At 44.1% G+C, this 25816-nt stretch overlaps 1 protein-coding gene across 6 annotated transcripts in view; it reads right to left on the reverse strand.

Annotated features, from left to right (window-relative positions):
• EPHB2 (EPH receptor B2) overlaps positions 1-25816 on the reverse strand; it is a 935811-nt gene that overhangs the window by 577675 nt on the left and 332320 nt on the right. For all 6 annotated transcript variants that reach the window (XM_069610867.1, XM_069610866.1, XM_069610865.1 and 3 more), the window contains exon 2: positions 6921-6985. In XM_069610867.1, the coding sequence (XP_069466968.1) occupies positions 6921-6985 (65 nt within the window). The remainder of the gene's footprint in view (positions 1-6920; positions 6986-25816) is intronic.

Genomic DNA, 25816 nt, shown 5'->3' on the forward strand with positions numbered 1-25816 from the left:
ATAGGGGACACGGAACACTGTGACGGCTTTGCTTACTGTGACCGGTGTGCCCGGCAGGGCCAGTCCTGTCGGCAACAGCGCCTCCAGCAGGCAAACCCGTAGTTTGCTGGTCCGGAAACAAGGGTGCCGGTGAGCTTTCCTGCACCCTTATATCCAGACCCGCAAACTTGGCATGAGGCCCACTGTGTCCTCCTCCCTTCTCTAGCGCATGGGTTCTGTGGGGCAATGGGAGTCTAACAACTCTAGCTATCGTTAGTCAACTCATTATTAAAATCCTGAGGATACTTTTCGGAAAATGGTGAAAATGTATGTGTATGTGCTTTGGTGTAGGGGTACCTTTCATTTTTAAACCTGTATAATTTAACATAAGGCATTGAACAGTCTTGAGTAATTATGTACAGTCACGAAATGTCTGAGCCATCAGCATAAGTGTATGTAAAGTATTCCTAGAAGAAAATGTAAGCAGTCAATTTAAGCACCACTCACTGACGTACAAACACCTTGTGTGTTAAGGTTGTGGTGGCTGTGGCTTTCTATCGATGTAAGGGTATCCATTGCATCTGCCTTATTGAGTGCAACAATCAGGTACGTCTACGGTTATGGATATGAGGTCACAGAATTAAGTAGGCCACGGAGCCAGACGCATACTAGGCACCAGTGTGACATTGCCGGGGCTATGCATCTGAACAACCTATAGCACACACCCATAGGATCCATAGCATATCTATGCACAAGTGTGATATGGCTGGGACTATGCATCTTAACTGAACAATGTATGGCGCACACCTATATTGTAAAGGACATCTCAAACTTCATTCATGTGTGTTGGGGATCTTGCACAGTGGTATTCCCCATCATTGACACTTGGTGGACTCCTTTGGATTTTGATGATTAGCTGCCACAATTGAGATGCACAGCAATCATGGGAGGAGTCTTCGCAAATTTCCGACATGACTGGTCACGGCTATGGCCAGGTTTGCAGTGATATCAAGTCAGACCATAATGACTAGATACAACTTTTTCTGCCTTGTAATTAATATTTGCACCCAGGGGAAGGGCGCTCAGCCAATCAGGTGGCTGGAACAGCAGGTGAGCGTACACAATTCATGCCTGCTGTCCCAGCCACCCGACGCCCTTCCCCGGGTGGTACTTATTTTTTCTTTTTCCATTGCAGGGGGCAATAGGGAGCCTCTCCCTGTTGCTTACCCAACCCCTCCACCTACCTGCAGGACTGGAGCATTGCCATAGAAGTGGAAGAGGGATTTAGTCTGTTTTCCATATGGCGGAGGCCATGTTTTTTTCTTCTTTTCATTGTTTATTGGGAGATCAGTTGCGCTAGCAGCACAAATCTCCAGATGAAAAATTGTGAAAGCTATTCACACCCCGGACGAACCATGAGGTGTGAATGGCTTTGATGCCCTGCCAGGATGGCAGACATGGCCTCTAACGGGCCACAGTCCTAGCTGAGGCCCTTGTGCTTAGGCTGGCAGGCCGTTAAAGGCCATGTCCTTCCTCCTGGTAGGGCATGAAAGACATATCATGTTTCCTACAGTATAGAGCTCTGAATAAGAACGGTCTTTAATGGCTTGTTCTCAATTTTTTTAGTGTTTTTTCCGACCCTTTGTTACGTATGTTCTCTGGTTGCAGCTTGGTGTTGTTAAGACTACACATTCCCTCACAGGACGAACATGATGCCTGCCTCCCACTTTCAAGGGAGCACGAGGGAGACAGGGTGGGGGACAGAAGAGTCTATAGACTTTTCTTCCAAAGAAGCTCACCAGGAAGGACAAGGTCAGACCACTTGAATGGTATGTACCTTGCTTATGGATCTCCATGAAGAGAAGGCAGACTAGTATGTTATAGGGAGGAACCAGGCACAGAGAAACCTAAACTCAAAACACACCAAAAGCTCCCTGTTATTCTACCCCCAAGACACTACCAATTGGAAGTGGTAATGAATAAAACTCACACTCAGTCTGAATTCTCTGCACCTGGCTGAAGTCGGACTTCACTGTAATTTTTTTGACACATTGTCCTTAGGCAGGAATAAGAAGCATGCTTCATCCCCATAGCTGTGCAAGAAGGACATGTGCAGACTTGAACTCTGGCAGCGCAGGAAAGAACCAGAAGACAAGCCTTCTCTGTCTACAGCCCCACACTCTGGAACATTCCCCTCCCCCGACAACACCAGACTCGCCCACTCACTTCTACATTTCAAGAAGGAGCGCAAGACCCTCCTCTTCAAGGAACATCTACGTCCACACACTCTCCTAACCTGAAACTGAGCAATATGCCCCCTGCTTCCTCCGATGTCTGCCAAATTGCCCGTCATCCTTCTCCGCTGATGTTAGCTCCCCGCTCCCTTGTATTGCGTCCCAATGCTTCCCAAAGCCACGTCTGTGCTCAAGAAATGATAATAATAATCATCATAATAATCATCATAATAATCATAATAATATTAATATGCGGCACTGCAGTTGGAGGAGATAGTTGACCGGACCTGGATTACCCAGGTGGTACGTCCTGACAGAGAAGAAGAGGTAGGAACACAATGGTCAGCACAGAGCGACTGTTTTAGCAGAGGCAGTGAAAGTGAGAGCCTATTTAAAAGATGGGAGGAGGTGACTACTGAACAATGGGCACTTAATGTGCACTTGAAAAAAAACACAGAATCGCTGCCGGGCCTATTTGCTGTATCCAAACTGTTAAATGTATCATGTTCACTTACTCTGCCTGTGGAGACCGTTATCGTCTCCAAATTTCAAGGGCTCTGAGTGACTGCTGTTTTTCCCCCATGTTCCCACCCTCCTTTGAGCGCTTTGAAACACTTGACTCTGTATAGGCGCTTTTATAAATAAACATTACCATTACCAGTAAGCTTGTGGCAGGGATGGAGTATCCATCCAATTCATTCTCCCAAAAAATAATGTGCACGCCTATCTAGGCACATGGGGCAAAGTTGCACTGCTCCCTCTCAGTACATTGTCTTATGTGGGAAGAACACTTGTTGTGCTAAAACTAAATATGCACCAGTGCTGTATGTGAATGCACATGTGCACTTGCTTTAAAGGGCTGGCCAAGCGCCTCTTTGAAATTAGAAAAGCACGGTGCTGGATCAGTGCAGGCAAGTCAAAGTCACAAATTTCCAAATTATGGATGGGGGCGGTCCGCGTTCAATGGGTAGGCACAATCGGATTTCAACCACAGATTTAGGAAACAGCAATTCCAACAACAAAATAAAACAACTGTACGGCTGTATGAGAGGCTTGCCTTCAGGCCACATGGATCATCATGTTATGTTATACTGCTTCAAAAACAGAAGGAAAACTGAGGAGGGTAGCGCGAAAAGAGAAATATTGCCAAATTTATTAAAAAAAAGATCATGTCTGCAGCAGTTGCTCCCCCGGCACAAGGGATTAGATTCCCTTATGCACTTCCTATAGGGAATAGAAAACAGTTGAAGGCAAGAAAGCTGCAATCGAGAGATCAGTACTTGACCGTTGAAGAATACGAAACTACCAATGGACTTGTTATAATAATAATTCGTTAATACCAACGAGTGGTTTCTAAGCACGGGATCGGGATTCAAACCTGTGTTGCGCTGTGTCGTTTTGCTTCTAAGACAAACGCGTTGCCCCTGAGCTATCCTTTGCATCCAAATGCTGGAACCATGAGTCTGGAGATTCCAAAAGTGCCAACGCACAGCTTTTTGCTGAGCCACACTGGTACTTTACTTGCTGCACACTTATATTGCTGCGGGCGAGATCCAACAAACAAAGCAAAAGGGCCTTTTTCTCTACTGCATGTCTAAGAAGTCCTGAAGGCTGCTACACCTGAGGCAAAAGAATGCCTATCGCAGCCCAGCAGATTCCACTTTGGAGAAGAATCCAGTACCATCCACTGGCAAAACCAATAGAAGGGGGTCGCTAACAAGCCACGGCAATGCGTTCAGTAAGGTCTGCGCGGTCCAAATCCTTTGACTCTGCAGTTCTGAGGGTCTACGTTTGGGACGACTGTACATGGCAGTCTTCACTTGACTAACATGCGCGACTTTTGAAGAAAAGCGCTGATCTCAAGGACAAGGAATAAGGTTTTCGCACTGCATCCTCTTACAACTCAATAAAAGAATAATTACATTTCCCACAGAAATCGCCTTCCTGCACAATTCCTTTAAACATATACAGAATTCTGCTAAAATACAATTCACAGTATTCCACAAACGTAATGCATGAAAAAATATCTCAGGAGAGCACTCCCAAATCCCTCAATTTGAGTTCCAGCTTCATTGCAAATTATATTTGCTTCTACAATGATCAAAAACTGTTTCTACAGGAAAGCACTCATTCAGTGCCATGTATTTCAATGGGAACTGAGCACGTGACAGACATTGCAAGACACAGAAGGGTCGTGGGCGCAGCTCTTAGTAGTTGGGAGTTGTAACGTGTTCGATTGAGCGTCATCGGTCAGGTTGGTCAAGAATGAGCATCGTATGTGGGTGGGATGATAATGGCGCATTCACTGTCGTAGTACGTAAACTGCAACTATTTTTGAGCATTGCTACAAAATCGCCAGACACAGGGGCACCATTTTGTGTCAAGCCGTGAAACAAGCCCCGCCTCCGATCTTCCCTCACTGGCAGAGAAGCCAAGGTAGAGTAGCATTGTTCTTGCTCCAAATACCAGAGTTCCTTCACCTTGCAGAGTTATGGCAGGGTGTAGAGCATGTTACAATAAAGGTGACGGGTTGAGTAATCTTATGGGGACGGACCGTCTTTGGAAGCTGCTGACACCACAGGCTTGACAGCTGAACTAATCCCTTAAATTGGCCACTTAAAGGCCCTTTTCCACCACATGCAAGTCACCCACTTGCTGCAGCCCTTCCCCACGTCACACAAGCTTAATTAGTGCACTCTCCCTTTCTCCTTTCTTTCTAATTAACATGGCAAGAACTCAAAAGAAAAACTAAATAATCCATTCAGACTGCCTACAGCAGGCCCCCAGGCCTCATTAGCGGAGTGGGAAGGAAAGGTGCAGGGGAGCAGGGGGAGAAAGAAGAGACGGTTTTTTTGAATGGTTTGCATATGGAGAACTTTCATTTCGTAAAAAGAAAGGCACGACCCGGCACAACTGAGAACCAATCATTTTTTAAGCAACCTCGCTTCTTTAATCAAAGCGGGGAGGGTCGCGGCCTAGCACTACAGAGAATGATGGCCAGGAAGGGCTGGGGAAAAATGGTTGGCTGGCTAAGAGCGGGCCTCTGTGGAACACTTTCTGGTGAGAGCAGAGAGAGTGGGGGCTGAGGGATGTTTTGTCTGACAGACTTTTTAATCTCTGTGATGGAGGCCTCACTTGATAGATTCTTTTCTTATGCCAAGTAAGTTTCAGCATTTGTGTGAAAGGAGTTGCTGGCGATGGTCCAAGCACACAGTGGGGGAGGGGGGAAATTGGGCTTGTCAGCCACTGTGTGTGAAATTGAAAGAAACATCTTCATTTTTCAGTTTTTATAGCCCCTTTCAGGCTCTAAAGTTAGCGGATAAAAGTATTTTTGCTAATTTTCTTTCTGTTCCGGGTGGGAAAGACAAGAGTAGTCGGTCTGAGTATATAATGTCCCACTTGGAGCTGAGCCGCTCACCCTCCATGTGAAAAGGTCCTGCAGACAGTCCCACAGTGCTATTCAAATTAACAGGCCGTTGACTGACAGTTTAACCCTGACCCCTGCACCAAAGTAGCAAGCCAGCCAATCAGTACCCTTCACACTTCCACAATCTTGCTCATGTGTGCATTGCTTTCCAGGGTTGCCAATTCTGCAGGGAAAAAAAAAATGTGATCAAGTATTCTTAAGCGTGGGAGGGTCGGGCCCAGGATAAAGGAGCAATTACAGTAAAATCTTCAAAACCAATTGATCTAAATACTTACAACAATTAGTTTAATGGGTGCGTAAAGAAGTTTGAAAACTTTGTTTCGCTGCCATGGAATATTTCTCACTAATATATTTATTTATTTATTTTAACACGCAAATACATTTTTTTAAAGGGTTTGTTAGCCTCCTGCATTTGCTGGGGGGGGGGGCACTACGTACAAGAGCGCCAGCCCGGACACTGGCCAGAATCCCATCCTAGTACAGGCTATGTGATTGTGTAGTACAGGCTATGTGATTGTGTTTAGCGGATATTTCTTACACAAACTTTTATGTTGTCATGAGCAATTGACTAAATTTGAACTGTGGCTCAGGAATAATGTGACCAATAAAAATGGCTATTTATTATTTTATTTTTTTAAAGAATCGTGGGCTACATTTGTTGTAGACAGTTCCCAGAAGGGTTTAATCACCTGAAAAACAGAATTTCCAAATTTGCTAAAATTGGGCCGAGTCACACATCTCTTTTTTGTAAGGACAAAAGCAAAAGCTAGATCTCCCCGCCCCCTTTGCCCCCCGCACCCCTTTCCGTTTCAAAACAAATTAAAAGCGGGAATGGCATTTTTGGCCTGTAATTGATATTATATCATCAAGTGGGGCAAAGAATCGAAAGGCAGGGCAAGTGGGGGTGAAAGGGTGAGGGGGCTGGAGGTGACGTTGATAGAAGCTGTTCTCATAATGACCGTGATGCAGTTCCAGGGACATCCCAAATAGCGCCGATCAAGAAGGATTTACTGTAAACCCACTTTAATTTCGAGACTGTCAGAGCAGGCGGAAGTGGATTGTTAAGTGCCCTGGCACAGAGTTTGAAAGCAAACCCCTATCTAGGGACACAGTCTGGTCCCAACACATATGGGCAACATTTGCTTTTCAGAGGATCTGTGAGTTGATGCCAATAGAAAGTCAATCCATCATAGGCACTAAGTATTGTGCTGTGCTGACTTTGCCAGGTGCGGGCGAAAGGAAAGGGGGTGTTGGTGAAAAGATGGTGGCACATCACTCACCCCTGACGGCGGATGCACGGTCCAGCCCAACTCTGCTGTGGCTGTTGTTGAATCCATCAGCGTTTCTGTAGGAAAACACAACATAAAATAGTAACATTAGCTGGGGCTTCTTGCATACATGATATGATAGGATATTTATAACGCGCTCAATACCCCTAAGTGCGGACCCAGGGATCGAACCTGTGTTGTTCCGTGTCGTCTTGCTTCCAAGGCGAGCACGTTGCCCCTGAGCTATCCTCCCAAGACATGCACATTCGTGCTTGGCTATGAGTGCAGCAGGGTCTCTTTGGGGAAATCTAGATGATCTTTCAGTCACTGTCTAGGCCAGGGGTCTGCAACCTGCGGCTCTCCAGCCGTTTTGAACTTAAAATCCCACAATACCTCACCATTGACTATGTTGGCTAGGGCTGATGGGAGTTGTAGTCCAAAACATCTGGAAAGCCAAATGTTACAGACCCCTGGTCTAGAGTAACAGGCCATTTGATGTCATCAGACCTCCTTGAGGAGAACAAGACGGAAGCACCACAAAGAGTAAACCTCAAAATAGACAGAACAACCATTCTTCATGTTGCACAGTAGCTGGGCAGTAATGTTACATGTGTTCCAGCAGTAGGTTTAACATAGCCCCCCAACTACCTTGACCCTACATTTGGTGCTCCTTTGAACCTGGGAAGATGCAAAAATTCTTAGGGGACGAGGCCATTTGTCCCAAAAGACATACAACAAAGGGACATTTTGCAGTATGTACTGTTAGTGATTTTTTATGATACTGCATTAGGTCAAGAGAACTAGAATATTACATGACTGTCTTGCAGTAACTTTTACTGTGCACCAGGTCAAAGTTCCCCTTTTTATACTGCTATTGCATTGAACAGAAGTGCTACATGTTATATTAGGATGAAAAATTAAACACAGAACACAGAGTTAGGGATGGACGATACAGACCAAAATTCATATCTCAATATTTTTGGGCTGAATGACAATAAACAATATATATATATATATATATATATATATATATATATATATATATATATATATATATATATATATATATATATATCTCGATATTGTTTATGTGGGTTAAATGCTCAGTTGTAAGCAGCCAACTACATGTGAGATGCCAACAGTACAAATAGTGAACAGTAAATGCAAAACACAACTCTAACAATTATTGTCAGTTAAACTCATCCTAAAATTGCAATTAATGCAAAAGGGCATCCTCTCAACAAAAATGGCAATACTAACACAGCAATGCAAGTCGGATACACATTCCTATATGCACTGAAGTAGGCATTAAGTGACATTTTGTCATATTCATTTGTCGTCATCTTAATTTATTGGGTGACAGATATATATATATATTTATATATATATATATACACATACATCTCGATTTTAATGATATTGTCTAATCCAATATCGCCTTGGAAACTATATTGATATATCTCCAAAACACTCCTCATATCACCTAGCCCTACGCAGAGATGTATGAATGTCTCTACTTTGGGAATGGAATGGCAGTTATTATATGGAATCGAGTCGCCCAACCATACAATAAGGAAATAGCAAATCACAGCGGCTATCAGTGGGTTTGTCCATGAACAGATCGAATAGAAAATACTGAGGCAGAAAATGGTGACTTTTTTAAATCGAATTTTGGACTTGAAATGCGGGGGAACACCCCCACAGCTCCCCAACATTCCCCCTACCATTATATAACCCCTTACCCCACTACCCATCTATTCATTTGCTAAAAGTTCGAATAATTCAAATTAAAAAAATCGCTATTTTCTGCCTCGCTTTATTTTCATTCAAATTTTATCTGCAAATACCTATCGGTGGCCATACAAGGAACAGCATTTTCACCCTCAAAGGTATAAAGCGGCAAAATCGATGTTTTACCTTTTGGGAATACTTTATCCTACATGTTTTCTGTCTTTCATCATGGAGATTAAAAAAAAACATATGTGTGGTAGCTTGGTATACAAATCAAACATTCTCAACCTTTAGGCAGCTTCAGAATACAATATAAATAAACCAGATGGCCAATTGGATGCCTTTCTAATCCTGGCTTTTAGCAGGGTTTGGAGGGGAGGGTGTGTGTGAGCGGTACTGTTGGCTGCCCTCGCCTCCTTGCACAAACTCTGTACATCATTTCATATGCGGCAATGCCCAAGTTCCGAAGTGCTGCACAAGCCCGGTGGGACCTGCCCAAGCCCTTGCGCCAGGTACCGCTCTAGCATTCGGAGAAAGGAAGCCTGCACTGATGTAAACCAGACTGTTTTAGTTCCTGTGTATATGGTATGCAGCCACAGCCTTGTGAGCAAAGAACTGGTAGTGCCCTAGGTTAGGAGACCAAAATAAACACCAGTCAGGTACAAGGCCAGTGGAACATCACACATCCACTCCCTGCCACAAACCCCAAATACATTGCATTGTCATCATTCTGAACTGATGGACGTTTGACCATAGTAGGGCCAGAGGAGGCCTGCAGCAGTGCCCACTGCAGGGACACCAAGTCCAAATACTGCACCGAATCTACCAGAAAATAGAGTAATTAAAATGCTCTTTTTTATTATTGTGAGATGGTCTCAGTAAAATGTAACCTTTCACAGACATCTCCAAACTTTCACTCAATTAAAAACAGTAAATTACTCATGCATTTAATATAGAACAATGTTCTCAAATCTGCTCTGAGGTCACCTGGGGAGGTCAGTGGGGATATTTTACTGTGGGAAATGCAAGTTCAATGCACTTTGCAATTGAAAAGAGCTGCCTTATTCTAGAGGCCCTTTGGTGAGTATGCCTGGCCTGGTGGGCCATTCCTTTCTTAGGGCACGTAAATGTACCAACCAATACAATTGTATCCCTATGGAGCAGGTGCGATTTTACAGGGGTGCGACTGTCCTCATTACACTGATACAGACATTTCCTGAAGTCATTTCTTTCATAGGTAATGCAATTATTCATTCAATATCAGCTACAAACCATCCTCTAATTTTGAAGATCTAGATATCTTTATCTATTAAAACAATTATAATAAATTAGAGGCGTGGCTCTCGGGGTGGTGTACGTCCGTCCATGCAACAAAGAATCAGGAAGATTTAAAAATAGTCATAATCCAATCATCAGTAGGAGGAAGATTTCAGGGAGAAGCCCCTGAATCACAAGCATGATGGCACATTTAGCCGACCAGGCCTTTTCAAGGTTCCACGTGTTAATATCCCTGCAATAATATTGCAATATTTTTGCGGAGATTTAAAGCCAAGGGACCTGCGGGGGACACCCTTGCAACTGCCATATTTTTTTTTAAGGCAGCGGGGGACACTCCCACAACTCCGGTCCCATTTACCCCATAAATTATCCCACCAAAAATATTGCCAATGCCCTTACCCCACGACCATATATATGTCGATATTATTGGTGGAGATAATATTACCTGATACCCTTTTCAAATGCAGAGTGAGTCATGCGAAAAAAACATATACATCGTCCAGGTAGTGGAAGCTCTTCTCTTCATGGCTATACAAACTGTCTATGGCCAGTCCAAAGGTATGTGCCTACTGGCAACAGCTCTAGGCAACTAGTCCTATACTTTTGCAGGAACGTTGAATATAACACCCGTTATGCATGAAAAATAAACGAGGTGACGGCTGGAAGGTTTTGAATGAATATGAACCTCTGGCATTGCTCTGGGCAACCCTCCAGGCCATCGTTCTTCGCCTGCCAAGTCATTAAAGAAAGGGGAAAGACCATATGCAAATTCGGCTTGGTCCCACCCCAAAAGGGCAGCCCAGCCCAAACTGCTTGGTCACATCCCTTCTGGATGAGGCCACAAGCATCCCCTGAAATAGTTTGGACTCATTGGGCATCATCAGTGAGGTGTACCTTGGTTCACTAGGCCCAGGAGGCACGGGACCAAAGTCTGGGCATACTCGTCCCACTTGGGGTGGCTAAAGCAAACCAAAAGAGGTGATGGCTGGAAGGTTTTGAATTAATCTGAACATAATGCATTTTACGCATACCATGGCTTGGTAGCATATTGGCTTGCTATTGGTCCTAATAGAAAAATAGTCTGGTTTTTCTTCAGAGTGCACAATGGTGTAGAAGAAATCGGTGTAAACAAGGCACCCATTTAAAGGTAGCAATAAAGGATTAGAAACAGAACATCAAATATGATCAAGTAACATGCAATTGTATGTTATCACGAATGGCATAGTAGTCATATGGGGAGGCTCATTGAAACATCAGTGTAAAGCATATTGCATATTCGTGGGCCCCAGGTGTCAGTGTGAGATACAGATAAGGGTACCATTTTGCCGGGAAAACACAGCTGACTCAATATGGACCCTAAGAGGAGGGCAGAGGTGTAGACGACATTTGTTACTAGATATTGAAGTCAGGTCATTGGCAGAGTAAGAGCATCACCTCTTTCGGTTAAAAGCAAAGTGATCACTACTGAGGTCATAAGATGTGCCCACCCTCCCCCATGGGAGGGGGAAGAAGAGAAGACGATGTGGAGGGGACGATGGAGGAGGAAGATCTGAGTCACACTAATGTGTGACTCATATCATGATGAAAACTTTGCAGTTTTTCTAAAGATGTTCGTGTGTATCTGATTTCTCTTGAAAGTGAAACCTATTTTTATTTTATTTTATTTTATTGTTTAAAGCGTGGGCTTAGCTCGAGAGCAGCGGAACGCTGTACCGAGGTTTAAAAAATGCATAAACCTTCACATAGTAATAGGCTAGCTCTAAACTCTATATGATCAACATGTTTCGGCGCTTTCAATTAGTATAAAACACTCTTCAGGGTGCTATCTTTTTTGTTACACTCAGAATACTAACTCTAGGTTACATTCTAATCTTAGTCCATAGAAAATGTAACAACGATGCACTGCATTGCGGTACATTTATGGCAACTGTCTACAGGTTTTAGACATCATTCACACTATATTGCAGGCCTTCCATACCCTGGTCATCTCAAATTAATGCCATACATTTCTAGGCTACGAGCAGTGTATGATACAACTAAAGTGAATGCAGGGGAGTTTTTGGATAGCAAGCTATGAATTAATGCCTTAATAATCTAATATAAACAATTAACAATCATCCATTGTGTTTACCAAAAGTCTATAGTAATTAATGTCTGCACATTCTATGATACATTAGTACCCGGCGAGGGACAATGAGCTTAAAAAAAGGAAGCTCATTGGCCCTCGCCCGGGCCTTACCAGGACAACAAGGCTCTGAATCACAGCCGCAGCTCTGGGTTCCTTCACCACCGGCCGCCATGGAAAGGGCGAAGAGACTGCGCGTAGTCCCTTCTCCCTCTTCCACGGCGGCCATTTTGTTTGTTTATTTTGGTTTACATAATGTTCAATGACCACCATGGAAAGGGAGAAGGGACTACGTGTAGTCCCTTCTCCCGATCCCCAGCGGCCATTTCTTTTGCTTTTCTTTTTCTCGAGTCGAGAAACGGTTGCAGCATGGTTTCTTGACTCCAGAAAAAGAGCATTTAGTACCCCGGTACAAAGTGCCGGGGTACTAATGGCAATATGACCCTCGGAGGGGGGGCATTACCGGTCAGGTAATGCCCCGGGGCTCCGTTAAAGCCCTTGTTTCGCTTGAGCTTCTAACTATGGTCCCAGGGGCATTACTTGACCTTTAATTCCCCTCCTCCTAGGGTTATATTACCTAAATAACTTGAGTTCCTTTCCCTCTTAAACTGTGATATGGCTCTACTCGTACTCACTACTGTGGTGAATTATTATGTTTAACCATTTCTAATGTCGCAAATCGCTGAGGAAGTGTGGATTGACACTGCATAATGCATCTGAGCAGAACGTTGCATACAATATGGAATTTTTATAGCACAGATGATTATAAATTCCTTAGCATTAAGAACTATAAAGTATGTGCCTGGTGAAGATGAACTGTGTATACCCTATCTTTAGGAAATGATGTTTGAATGCGCGATGTGTCATATATGAGATTTAACCTTTTGATCAATTTAGTGATTCTGTGCAAAAGGATGATCTGTGCCTGGTTAGTCGGCATCTCATCGGTTCCATGTAATAATGTCCCTGCAAAAAAGTCTCTTCACAAAAAAGTCTCTGTTTTTTGCGTAGACATTATTACATTGAACATCCCCGCAACCCGTCCCCATATATAATGTCGCCCATGCCTTTTCCCAGTGACATTATATAGGCAACATTATGTATGGGGACATTATATATGGGGACATTATTACCTACATTTTATTTATTTAAATAAATAAATACCTGATACCATCTCATCTGCATCTCCTAGTGCAACTATTTGCAGGTATGGGCTCTCCATTCACTTAATTCAACAGGAACATTTCTTCCTTTTGAGGAACTGCCAGGCTGTCTTGGGAGGGCGCAAACCATTCTTTGTTCCTTTTTGGAAAATTGAGCTGACTTGACGTGATATGATATGATAGTTTATTTATATAGCGCCTTTATACAATGTGTTTCAAAGCGCTTCAAGGCAAGGGAGGGAACAAGGGAAAATATAATGACATTCTTGCAGGCCATGAACAGTAAGGATGTGAAATTAACTATCGCACTCGGCCTGACGACATTTCAGATAGTGTCCAGTAGACAGGGGCAGTATCCGTTAAAACGGGGAAGAACTAAACATACCAAGCTGCTAAGGGAGAAAGTTGTAGATGGTGACCCTCCACTCACTGCCTACACTTCATTTCAAAGGGTGAAATGATGACTAGCCCACAAAACCTTTTTTTCTTTTTTTTTAACAACCACAAACCAACAGTGGCCAATATTTCAGAGCATCAACTAATGTATCAACATATGCATCCATCTGCAGTATAGTTTCATGAGTCTGGAAGCTTTCTCCGGATTTACCCATGGTGAACACCCTCTCTGAATAAATCCAAGCTTTCCATTTCCAGCGTTGTCAATCCGACACCTTTCACCAGCAGTAAATTCCTCCAAAAGATATATACCCACAAAGTAACTATACAGGACATTTCCTGGTGTTCAGGATACCGGACCCCGCCAGTCTGTAGCACTGGTTTTGTGGGTATTTTATAGTTGCAAGTAATGGGAATGAAGATTCGATTTGGCAGCTCCCAACATCTGGAAGAATAGAAAGCCACGGGAAGTGTGCCAGCCGGGACCTCGTACGCTTCTCAGCCTTCGAACTGTGGAGACTCAACCCCGTTGAGTTTCAGACTCTCTCCACCCACTACGCTGCAGGGGATTTTGTTTCTTTATTTCGATAATGTACTTGATTCATAAAGACCGCTCGCCTCGAAGTAACCCAAAGTGTGATGTTGCCACGTGTTCGTTCCTTCCCGCCACCAGCAGCAGAAAAGCAGTTGACACGTGTCCAGGGGGAACACTTAACAGCAAGCAACACAAAGTGAATATTCCCAGGGAGCGGAGCAGTCAGGCTAATACAAAGAGTGTGCGCTGACAGCACTGACTACCTTCATCCAGGAGAAACACAACCTGAAGTCTCAGGGTCATTCCAAGTCTGAGAAATCTGACATTTTCTGGGCAAAATGGCCTTGCTCAGAAAATGGCAGCCTGTTCCATGCCACGAGGCCTGGGTATTCCAATTCCTGTGGACTAAAACGATTTTGATGGATTGTGCCTTGTATTCCTGCATCAGCGAAAACGAGGACCAATCTATCAAACTAAATGGCGCAGGTCATTGCAACGGCTGCCATTGCTGATCACCCTGGAATCATTGACTGCTTGCTGTAAATACAACCGGAAACAAAGGATTCAGTGTAGCCATGCAGTGAGACACTGATCCAGCTGTACACAAGATCGAAAAGGCCGGGAAGAGTGGAGTCAGGGAGGCTTTCTCCCTCAGCCAAACTGCAGAGCTTTGAATGAGCTACTGACACCCCATCTTAAACTCTAGGGCAGGGGTCTGCAACCTTTGGCTCTCCAGATGTTTTGAATGACAGCTTCCGGGACAGCATAGTCAATCGTGAGGGCTCATGGGAGTTGTAGTTCAGAACAAACACCTGAAGTGCTGCATGTTGCAGACACCAGCTCTAGGGCAACATCCTATTTCATACAAAAACATCATGCATTATTGAATTAGCCGCTGTATTATACAAGCCACATAACGACAACTAGCTATGTGCATGATAGAGTGCAGCTACACCCCTCGATCAATTTCGGCCTAGCTGTTCACATAGGAAGAATACTCCATCAACACCCAACATCCTGCTAGAACGCAGCTAAACCCGACGGAAAATCGGCTTAGCTGCACACATAAGCGTCCTACACAGGCCTTATGCCACCAGAATGCAGTCTCAGACACCAACCACCAGACTGCAAACATTCAACTGATCTCTCAATACCACCACACCTAAGGTTAGGATGCAGCTACCATCAAACAATCGCATCAGCTGCTCACATATTGAGTGCACCTAAGCACCCTATAATGCCCATCTCTATCGACTGACTTGGAATGTGATCCCTGAAGGCGTTCAAGCCACAAGCACTTTGAGCTCATACCAATGATATATAAAGCGCTATATCAATGCCAAATACCATAACATAAAGTTGGGAGCAAAATGTTCATCATACCTATGAAAGGCCAGCAAATGCATGGAGTCATCAGAGTTTAATAGTAAGTCAGAATTGGAAAGTAAAGCTATTCAACTGGGTTGCAGCATCTATGGAAATGGGCAGAATCTATCATAGTTCATTAAGGCTCTCTTTCAGGAATGGGGTGGGGTTAAAATAAGGCTGCAATAGGATCATCATGCTGCATGCACACTCAAGTCAGGCAGTTTTCGGTCATGCCCAACTTACTAATGTGCGGATATGTATGTGCTGCGTTTCGTAGAACGCAAACCGTGAGGGTACAATTGGAAGGTCATGCAGAAAGGGGAGAGAGGGTGTCAGGAAAATGTTGAACTTGGGTTACTGAAGAAAACCTGCTTGATCACGTAGATGGAGAAGCCCATATTTTACAAATTTACCATTCATGGCGTTGAGAATAGCCGACTGATGTAAACTGACCAATGGGCCTGTGTGCCTAGAAGCCTGTAGGAATACACCATTTGGCTCTCTTTCGGATCTCCATCCTATAGAGAAAGGAACCGAAGCGTGAACAGAAGCTGTGTAGCGTTAAAGCGGTGATATATGACCTCATGGTCCAGTGACTATCCGAACCAAGCATTACGCATAGGCGTTCCTCAGGCCTAACGCAGCCAGAACCCAGTCTGGATGTCCACCCACCAGACTGAACACATCCAACTGACTTCCTCAGCACCACACCTATAGCGAAGAAGCAGCTATCACCAGCTACACCAGCTGCACACATATCCGGTGCACCCATGCACCATATGACACTCTCTCTCTACTGATATAAACATGGTTCCTGAGGGCGTTCAACCCACCAGAGCTTTGCGGTCATACCAATGATATATAAGGCGCTATATAAATGCCAAGTAACATAACATAAGACAACGTGACAGTTGATAGCAGCATTGCAGAACGGCTCTTTTGGCAAAATTCCACTTGAGAGCTCGATGCTTTCCTGAAGGTATGGGTCGGGAATACAACATGCAGGGTTGGCATGAGGGGGTGTGTTACATCAGAGGAGTGCCGTGTGATCGCAGAGAAGGACAGTGCGGCGTCTGGCGTGGGAAGAGAAGGAAAACAAGTGGCTGAGGAGGAGGCAAGGGCCTCACAGCAGGGGGGCAGGGATGTCATCAACCCTGCAATGGTTCTAGCACACAGAGACCTGCTTCTTTAATGAGGAGTGCAAATCCAAGCACGTGTCCTTGAGCCAAGATGGCTCCTTTTCTTGTGTTATTGAGAATAAAGGTCCGCAGCATCGCCACATAAAGACTAAGATACTATTGGCCGGTGTCTATAAATACGTGCGAATTGTTCGAGCGTTTTGCACCAATTCTGTAGCTATATCATTTACATTTAACGCAACAAGTAAAAAGCAGGTAGTGGCAAGTACTAAAAATACGGGGCGTCTAAAAATAGCGCGGGGTGGACTGTGTTAAGATGCCCCATTTTGGGAAATGCACCAGTCACATTATTCTCAAAGGTGAACTGCGAATTTCTGGGGTCCTGCACTTCAGGGCAAGAGATACACCGGCAATCTCTTGGTGCATTGTGACACCAATGTATCCCAGGCTCTCCGCTCTCGTTGGGGGATCGGAGTTCATTTCACCATAACAGGCCATTAAAGGGCGGTCAATGTGGCTGACCTGGTCATGCAATCAATGTGCACCCCCTGCACCTTCTCCAAACAGGCAAAGGGGAATGTCTTAGGTTTCGGTGCACTTTAAAGCGCACCACGTTTGTGAATTCAGGATGTGCATTAAAATGCACAGAAACACCCCGGATTTGCGCAAAAGCGCAAAGGCATGAAAAACGGCATCAGAAGGTGTGCAATTGAGATATGCACATTCTGATTTGAATCCACCTTGTTTTGCCTCAAGAGACGAGATGTGTAACCACATCTCAGCTCCTGTGCCCAAAAAGTGTTCTGAATCTGACCCATAGTCTTTACTTCTACTCCAAGAACCAACTTAGAAGATTTATGTTTTTAAATCAATACATGCTTCACGCATAAGCGCTTCTTCGAGGCTGAAAAGCTCACTTTGGGCAAAGGTAGAAATGAATATATAGTGTCCCTGTTAAGTCGAAACATAATTGAATGCAGGAGGTTAATCATATGTAAGAAAAAACCATTTGAATGGACAAGGCACCAAATAGGCACATTCTGAGAAACATAAATAGCACAATTTGATATATAAGCAAGATAGTATAAGGCATACATAGGGAACAAAACATGATAATAAAAAATAAAAAAACGGAAAACAAAATAAAAAAGAACAGAAATGTTAGTTCACACGATTGGGTGAGTCGTTAATAATTCAACAAAATGACCCGGCAGGATAGCTCAGCGGCAAACTGCGGGACTTGGAAGCAAGACGACACGAAGCACCACAGGTTCGGTCCGCACTTAGAAACCTTTGGGTCTTTAAGCGCGTTATAAATACGTGACTAAGACAAAAAAAAACAATTACACAACAAAAAAACGAAACAATTCATGTAACAGCGCCTCGATGCCTGCTGGCTGTGTGAGTGCTTTAAAAATGTAATAAATAAATACTTAAATGCTTGTGTTCATTGAGTATATCCTTATCTGCATTTTCCACAATTACTACATTGTTCCTAACTGTGTCGTGCATATCCTGTTATCTGAGACTGAAAAACTTTGGGAGGTTTTCTGAAGGGCTTCAAACAAGGTGCTATTGTAGTCATACAGCTTGTCCGAGTATGTACTGGATGGCAAAACCTATCACCCGTTTAGTGTAGCACCTAGTTAGATAGTCCATGAGATATCAAGCTCCGGAACGTCAAGGTATGACAGAGATATGTGAACTGAATCAGGGCGTAGTGCCTTACTAGTGATTGGGAAATGAAAAGATTGCTCAAGTTTTCGCAGTGGTTCACTAAAGATATTTATGTCCTTCAAAACATGACAGCAATGTAAAGTGTGAGTTGATGTGGGGAGTGTCTTTCTTATTCAGACCTTCTTTTTGCAGGCACGTTCCCCATCGCTTTGCAGTGGGTTTGCATTTTGTGTTTGTGGGAATGGATTGCTGGTGGTGGAACGCTGTTTCTTTCTCATGCCACTGGACAGAAAAATAGGCATTGACAAACCCAACAGGTGTTAAATTTCATATGTCAGTTTCATCCTCAAATGCACCAATAAATCAAATACCATGACTAACGGATATTATTAATGATCACACCTTTCCTTGGCAATCAATTAAGTAATTAACACAACACAGGTGCACACTTCAAATAACAAGTATAGATACAAATAGCCATTGTTGTGTGAAGCTTCAGAGATCTGGAACTCTTTCCATTAAATTAAAAGTTGAGACAATCATTTGAATCTAAGGCACTTACACGCGCGCACATACACACAGAATATTCAACTTTCTACAAATCACAATGCCAGAACCATACCAAAAGAGTAAAATAACACATCACAAAGTCAGATGTGTTGCCATCTGCCACAGTAAATACCAATAGATTCTGGTCGAATATATGTCTGAAATGTGGCAGCTGTGAGCCAAAATCTTACAAAGCTAAATTCCAATCCTCTTTCTTCAACTTCTTGAGAAATAAAAAGTGCTAAATTTTGGGTTGAAAGGGAAACATACTATATGAAGCATGCATGGTGTGATCATGCTAGGGCGCAGGGAGCCTACCCTTTTCTTGTCTTGAATATTCTATTTGTTCATGCCTGAGCATGTCAGACAGGTTAGCTTTGGCATGGTTTATAAACATCTCATCTTGCCTCAATTATAGTATTCCCACTTTATTTCTTACACCATTTCCCCATATAACCTCAGTGTATCATTGAAAATACTGCCATAGGGATGCTTTTTTTTACATCAAAAACGACTGAATTTAGACAAGCTAATAAGGGTTTGACGCTTAAAGAAGACACCAACGGTAAAACAAAAAACACGGTGTATGTCATTGCATGCTCCTGTGGACTTTGTTATGTGGGGGAAACCGTGAGACCCGTACACATCAGAATAAATTAGCATCACGCCTGAATTCGAACTCAGGTTATGACGGCACCTCTTGTGGCTCAATTCATTAAAGTACAACAGAATAAAAATGATCTAAGATGGTTTGTCATTGAAAAAGTAGAGGTGAATGTCAGAGGTGGATCAATCAAACAGTTATTGATCCTCCATACCGGGTTCCAGCTGCGGGTTCCTTCAATGAGGAATTACCGGGCCATTCCAACCTTGGAGGACCCAGTAATTCCTCATTGAAAAAACCCATCCCCCATAGGGCGGAATGGGGAGGGAGCTAATAATGGGCCCGTTAATATCGAGCTTCTTGGTCCCTTGCGGGACCCACTAAGGACATCTGGTCTGACCAGACATTCTGAGCGGGTCCCGCAAGGGGACCTCGTAATAGGGCATCCCGTAATGAACGGTACCGGCCCCGTACCGGCACCCTTCATTAGGGGAGCGCCAGGGTCGTAATGAGGCCCATTGTCTGAAAAAGAACAGTTTTGGATTTACCACCTCCAATCCCATGTGGTTGGCCTCAATGATTTACTGGAATGGAATGTCTGTAATGGGTGTTGAAACCTGTATTTTAGTTTTACTAGTGACTGGTAGGATTAAGAGACTCGTCTCCATCTGCCATCCCTGTGCAGTCTAAGGGCTTAGTCAACTGTGTGACCCCGGTTTGGTTGTGATTGATTGTGACTGGTTAGTTTTGACAGGTGGATGGCCCTTAGTTGATATGGCAGAAAAATATTGTAAACCGGTATTAGAGTTAATATAATCGCATTGGTGAATATCCGCCTGAGTTGGTGTTTTTCTAGGTAGGGGCAACCACTTTAAGCATTGGCTCAGTTACATTAACTTTTCTGAAGGGACAATGTTTTTCACATAAGTTGACATTGAGGGAAAGTTCAGTCCTTTCGTATTTATTCTCGTGGGTTTCCTTCTGCTGGTAGTTCCCTGCAGCATCAGTTGACCCTTTAGTAATGGCCACCAGAGGATATGAGGGGCTCATGTTGTATGAGCAGCTGTGCTTCGTACAAGTACGCCAGAAGTAATTACTTTAGACACAACAGTGTGTCACAATGCAGCTGCGTTCCTGTCTACAAGGTTAGTCAGGAAGTGCATTTTTCGGTATGTCTTTCAAGCTCAGTGAAGGCGTTGCTCGCTCCATTGACTCAGTAAGTTACATTCTCGTAGTATGCTTGTGTACTTCAGTAGTGTACTGTGAGATGATGATATTTAGGCATTGATTGCATTATGTGTTATTTATCCCTTCTAAGGTTTTTTTCAGCACTCAATGCACTAAGTTGTCTGAACAACTATTTATGAATGTTATGGAACCAATTATGAGGGACGGTCCCGTGGTCTGATTTAGTGAAGGCATTGTTTACAGTGTACATGGTATTTTTGGCATGGTATTAGTGACTAGTCATGTCACTCATCTATGATTATGCATATGTCTTGCAGATACTGGCTTTTGAATAGGGGTATGCAATATAATCAGCCACTTCGTTGGAATTACCGGTAGGTAATTTCAGTTGCACATTTGGTGCACACTTTTTCAATGTGTTCTGGGTGTTTTTGCATGTAAGGTGTGTGAAGTGGGTGTTACTCTTTGTTTAAATGTATTTAATTATCCATGGTTTATAACAAACTTTAATACTTCATGTTATCTACATTTACATAATTAACATTGAAGAGGGATGGGGGAGTTTACACCCTCTTCCCCCTCCTCAAAGGTATATGATACGGAAGAAGGCCAGAAGATACTGTGATCGCCCATACTATTTCGGACCAATTCCCTGTGCTCCAATGATCAATAAGTATGTCGAGAGGTACCCACTCAGTCAGCCCTACAGACCAGGTGCAGTATAAGCCTTGCCCAGAGTGGACAAAGAGCCTCAGGCTGCAACTAAAGTGACCTCAATTGACAGTATTGATTAAAGCGCCAAGAAGCCATGATACTGATGTCGTTAGAGACACCACAATTTAGCAGCGTTAGACAGGAAGCACACATGCCATCCGCACATCGGGACGCAAACACACACTGGAATACACAAAGAACACAAGTGTACAGTTCTACAGTTAGAGGACAGATACATATACATACTGTCATTGATTTTATTATTTTGTCATTAGCTTAACGCAGCAATGCAGAAAACACAAGAAGCAAGAGATCCTGAGTGAAGCTTGCAGATGCTATACACAATTAACGTTATGAAACTGCAGGAGCACCTATGGGACTTGACAGAGGCACATGTGACTAACATATGGAGAATATAGAATAGCACGAACATGTAGAAGCCAAGTTATGGCTTAGGAAAATTACAGCAGGCCACAGACTCTCAGCAAGAGCTGAATTCAGGCTGAACTGACAGCAAACGTGTGAGGCAGGACCTGCTGCCAAGGCCACCAGATACAAGAGACATTCCATTCCCTGAACGACAGTAACACCAACTGCAATAAAGGTGAATAATGCTTCATAATTCAGTGCTGCAGAGCGCCAAATCATGGTCTCCGAACACGTAACCCAGCCGACTCAGATAATCGACAGAAATCAGAGCTGGGAAAGAAAGCCGAACTTGCGCCGCCAGACAGAAGCTTGCAACAAAGATGTTACAACATGAGACAAGTGTTGCACGAGATGAAGGAGCACTCTCATAGTATGTGGTGGTACACACAAGTTACAATGCAGACACATAGTCGTTCTTATTAACTTGAGAAGGTACACCAAGAGCTGACAAACTTTGCGAATCCCAGGCCTGGGGAGGTCAGATCTAGCCAATCACAGTTCAGGCTCTTAGGGGTGGGTAGCAGCAGGCAAAAACCAATGGTAAGACCCTCACACAGCAACATTGTTAGAGATAGCCATTTGGGGATGGACCAGGCCAGCCACCTGACATGCGAGAGCCAGTAAATTAACATGTATAGTGTCCACTATAGGTGGACTATTACTCAGTACCCAATCCAGTAGTTCGATAGGTTTTCTGGAAGGGGCCCAGATTGTGACGTCACTATGATGCAACTTTAGGACAAAACTGGCCTGCGAGCCAGGAGACGTTGAGTGGTCCTTGGATTCCTTCTATCCTTGTACTGATACCTGTTGGTTTTGGCTGTAACAGACCGCAGTTTGTACTTGCTGTCTGACTGGGTCTACGTTCCTTATGGGGGATGGTTTTGGGCCTTCAAGAGTCTCCGAACTCCTAGTAGCCCTAAATCTACCTGGGAGTTTAATCCCAACAACATTTGCACAATCGTACCAACATAATCCCATGTATGTCATCGAACAAGCAATACAAAAGGTTCCTAACATTTCGTACACTTCATGAATAAAATATACTAGTGCAATAATGATCTGTTTCTATTTCCCACAAACAGCATAATCCATAATAAGTCTGCTTGGTCCGCTCTCATGCCAGCTACACATTTTTTGTTCCAACGATCTCTAGCCACACCTGTTCCCTGGCACTCAATGAGAACATGTTTCCAAGATTTAAGGCTTCCAGACCTGCAGGGGCGACACCCTTTATCCTCATATAAGTATCCATGTATGGATCCCACAGCATTGAAAGTGCAGAATATGTTCAAACTGAATCTCAAATACATAGCCCTAACTCTGTAATCTGGAAACAAGATTAAACAAGCAGCAAGTGTGTCATAATACTTATACTGGCTATATGCCTCCTACTTCTGTATGCCATCGAATTGCTTATACCAATTCCACATCCTTACTTTACTTTGTATTAGATTCGGATTGGTCATCAAATCATCAAGAGTAGCCCCAATGTTTTCTAGGGCTTCATATAGTGATTGTTTAAATGGACTCAACATTTTGTTAAATGTCACCAGTTTCTTATGAGTGACAATTGAGTCCAATGATTGGAATACAAGTTCGACTCTGGGGGGGGGCCCTGAGAGTCGTAGACTGCGTTTCCATATCAGACCCTCCATTCTATCTAACAAATATATCTTGGGGAGATTCAGTATCTCTGATTATTCAGGATAGGCACTCGGGTTAGCTTAAGGTTTTCATCGACGTTTTCTGACAGTTATATTTGTTTTAGGGATCATCTCTATTCGAATGGTTCTTGATATCTCAAAATGAAAGAGAACTTACATGAGGGAGAACCTCTTTGGTCATGGTATTTATTCAACTCAGCATGGGATTGGAGGGGGTACAGGGTAAACCTCAGCAGTAATTATTCTTCCTCAGTTGCACCTGGCACTGAGAGGCATCACACAGTGAAGGAAAGTCTCTGAAAAAATAGAGCTTTAACAGTCGGAGACAAGCTGTGAGAGAAGCCCAGAATGAGTAGTGTGTGAGAATCTCAGATTCATTAGTACTTTATCAGCTCTGTGTTTGATTTGTGTGGACATAAGGGGTGTGTGTGTGTGTGTGCGTGTGTGCGTGCGTGCGTGCGTGCAGCCTGTGATTGGAAGGGAGAGGTGGTGTGGGAGAATCTCAGCAACCTGTGAAGGGTACCGGGTATGGAACATTCCTCTGGTCGGCCCAGCGATTAAAGCGAGAAGAGCTGTCAGCCATTAAGTGAAATCACCCTCTCTGGAAAGCTCTGGGTGGTTCTTGATTTTGACTATTTTCCTAAATGAGCATATACTATGTTTGTCTGTCTTTATGGGATATTGGGCAGCATATCTCTTATATGCGGCCCTTCTTTATGAAGCCCGACTTAGACTCAAATCATCAATTTTTCAGCTCTGGACCCTGTATTACCATAGTTAGGTTGGCGCGCGGGCTGCCAAACACTTTCTAATTTCTTCTGTGGAGCTGCCCCATTTTGCTATTTATGCTAGCTGCTTCTTCTTAAAATGGCCGCCACTATTTTTTGTTTCGTGGCTCTTATTATTTTTTAAGCGTTACAGGGAAGTTGCTTTATCAAGGGGGTGAGGTATGTCAATAAGGTAGGGGTTTAGAGGCCATTCCTGCTGTTGTGCATTTGCTGGGCTTGCGAAGGCACTTGCCAAAGGAGTGGAGCCAATATTCCTAGCTGCGGCTCTGTTGCAGCTGCCTGGAGTGCACGCTAGAGATACCCATGGACTCCACCGGGACCATTCAATGATAAGTGCCTGCTCGTCTGGCCTAGAAGATGCTCTTAGTGAGAAACCTTCTGCCAAGACTCGGCCCTTTTTTTTATTTTTATTAATAGGCATTACCAGCAGCAAAGCCTGCATTTGGCTATAAACCAACAAAGCCCGCACTCGGAGACGTCCTCCCCGTCCTCACACCCTGCCTCACTCCCTCCCAAGAGTGTCTCCTCTTCTTTCCGATGGATTAGGCATCGCCTAAAGCACCCCTTGCTGCATTTTGCAGGTTTACAGGATATTCATTTCATGAAGTGTCGTCAAACACCGCGCAGCCTTTGAGGTAAACTGTGTAACACAAACTGCTAGCCTGTTTTTCTTCATCGGCCTCGAGACAACACCAAACGTTCGCACACAGTTCTCAGGCAATGAAACAGGTCCTACGTGTTCCCCCGCCAGGGCTGGTCCCCTAGCATTATACAAACACGAGGCAGCTTCCTTGGGTGGCGAAGGGCACTCGGAGAATCCCTAGACAGCGCCCAGACCATTCAAATTGCTTTCCTTAAACAAGCGTTAAAAAGTCAGTAGTTTCGGCCTTTAAAGGGGCATTGTATAGGAATTATCTTAGCCTTAGCCTTCTCCCTAACATCACATAGCATTTGCCAGGAAATCAGCGTGTGCCAGGTGCTGCCAACAAAGGCCCTGGTGCTTGTTATGTTCACGTCACCATGCTAGAGCGATGTGTGAGAATAAATGCTGTGACGTCACCCCGGATGGGGAGAGTCATTCGCGGGCAACCCATCAAGCAGTGTGGCAGTGTGATCATTCGCGCAGCACGCGCACCATTTTCCAATCGGTCCCGGCTTCACTCAGAGCAGGCTGGAACTTCGGCGCACCAGTGAGTGCATACAGCACTGGCGATGAACGGTGACAAGGCCCAGGTGTCGAGGACACACTGAAAATGAAGTGCCCGACAGGGCGCAGTGATTGAAGTGCCACACGCACGCACTTGCACTCTTTGGAGACGCACCAGCAGAGAGCCTCCACTCTACAGCTAAAGTCAGTGCTCCCCCACTGCAGTAGCAAAGAAAGTTACAACAGAACAGGTGGGTCCTGGTCCCATGATTATTGTTTGGGAAAGATGACCAACCACCCCCATGCTGGGTCCATCCACCCCTGCTAGACTAGCACCTATGTTCAGCCCCAATCTCCCCCCACGGACACAGGGGCATTTGGGCATGGTTATGACCCCTTTCGATCCGTAC

Source organism: Ambystoma mexicanum, chromosome 8 (assembly GCF_040938575.1).
Source record: "Ambystoma mexicanum isolate Mex_15411 chromosome 8, UKY_AmexF1_1, whole genome shotgun sequence".
Taxonomy (NCBI): domain Eukaryota; kingdom Metazoa; phylum Chordata; class Amphibia; order Caudata; family Ambystomatidae; genus Ambystoma; species Ambystoma mexicanum.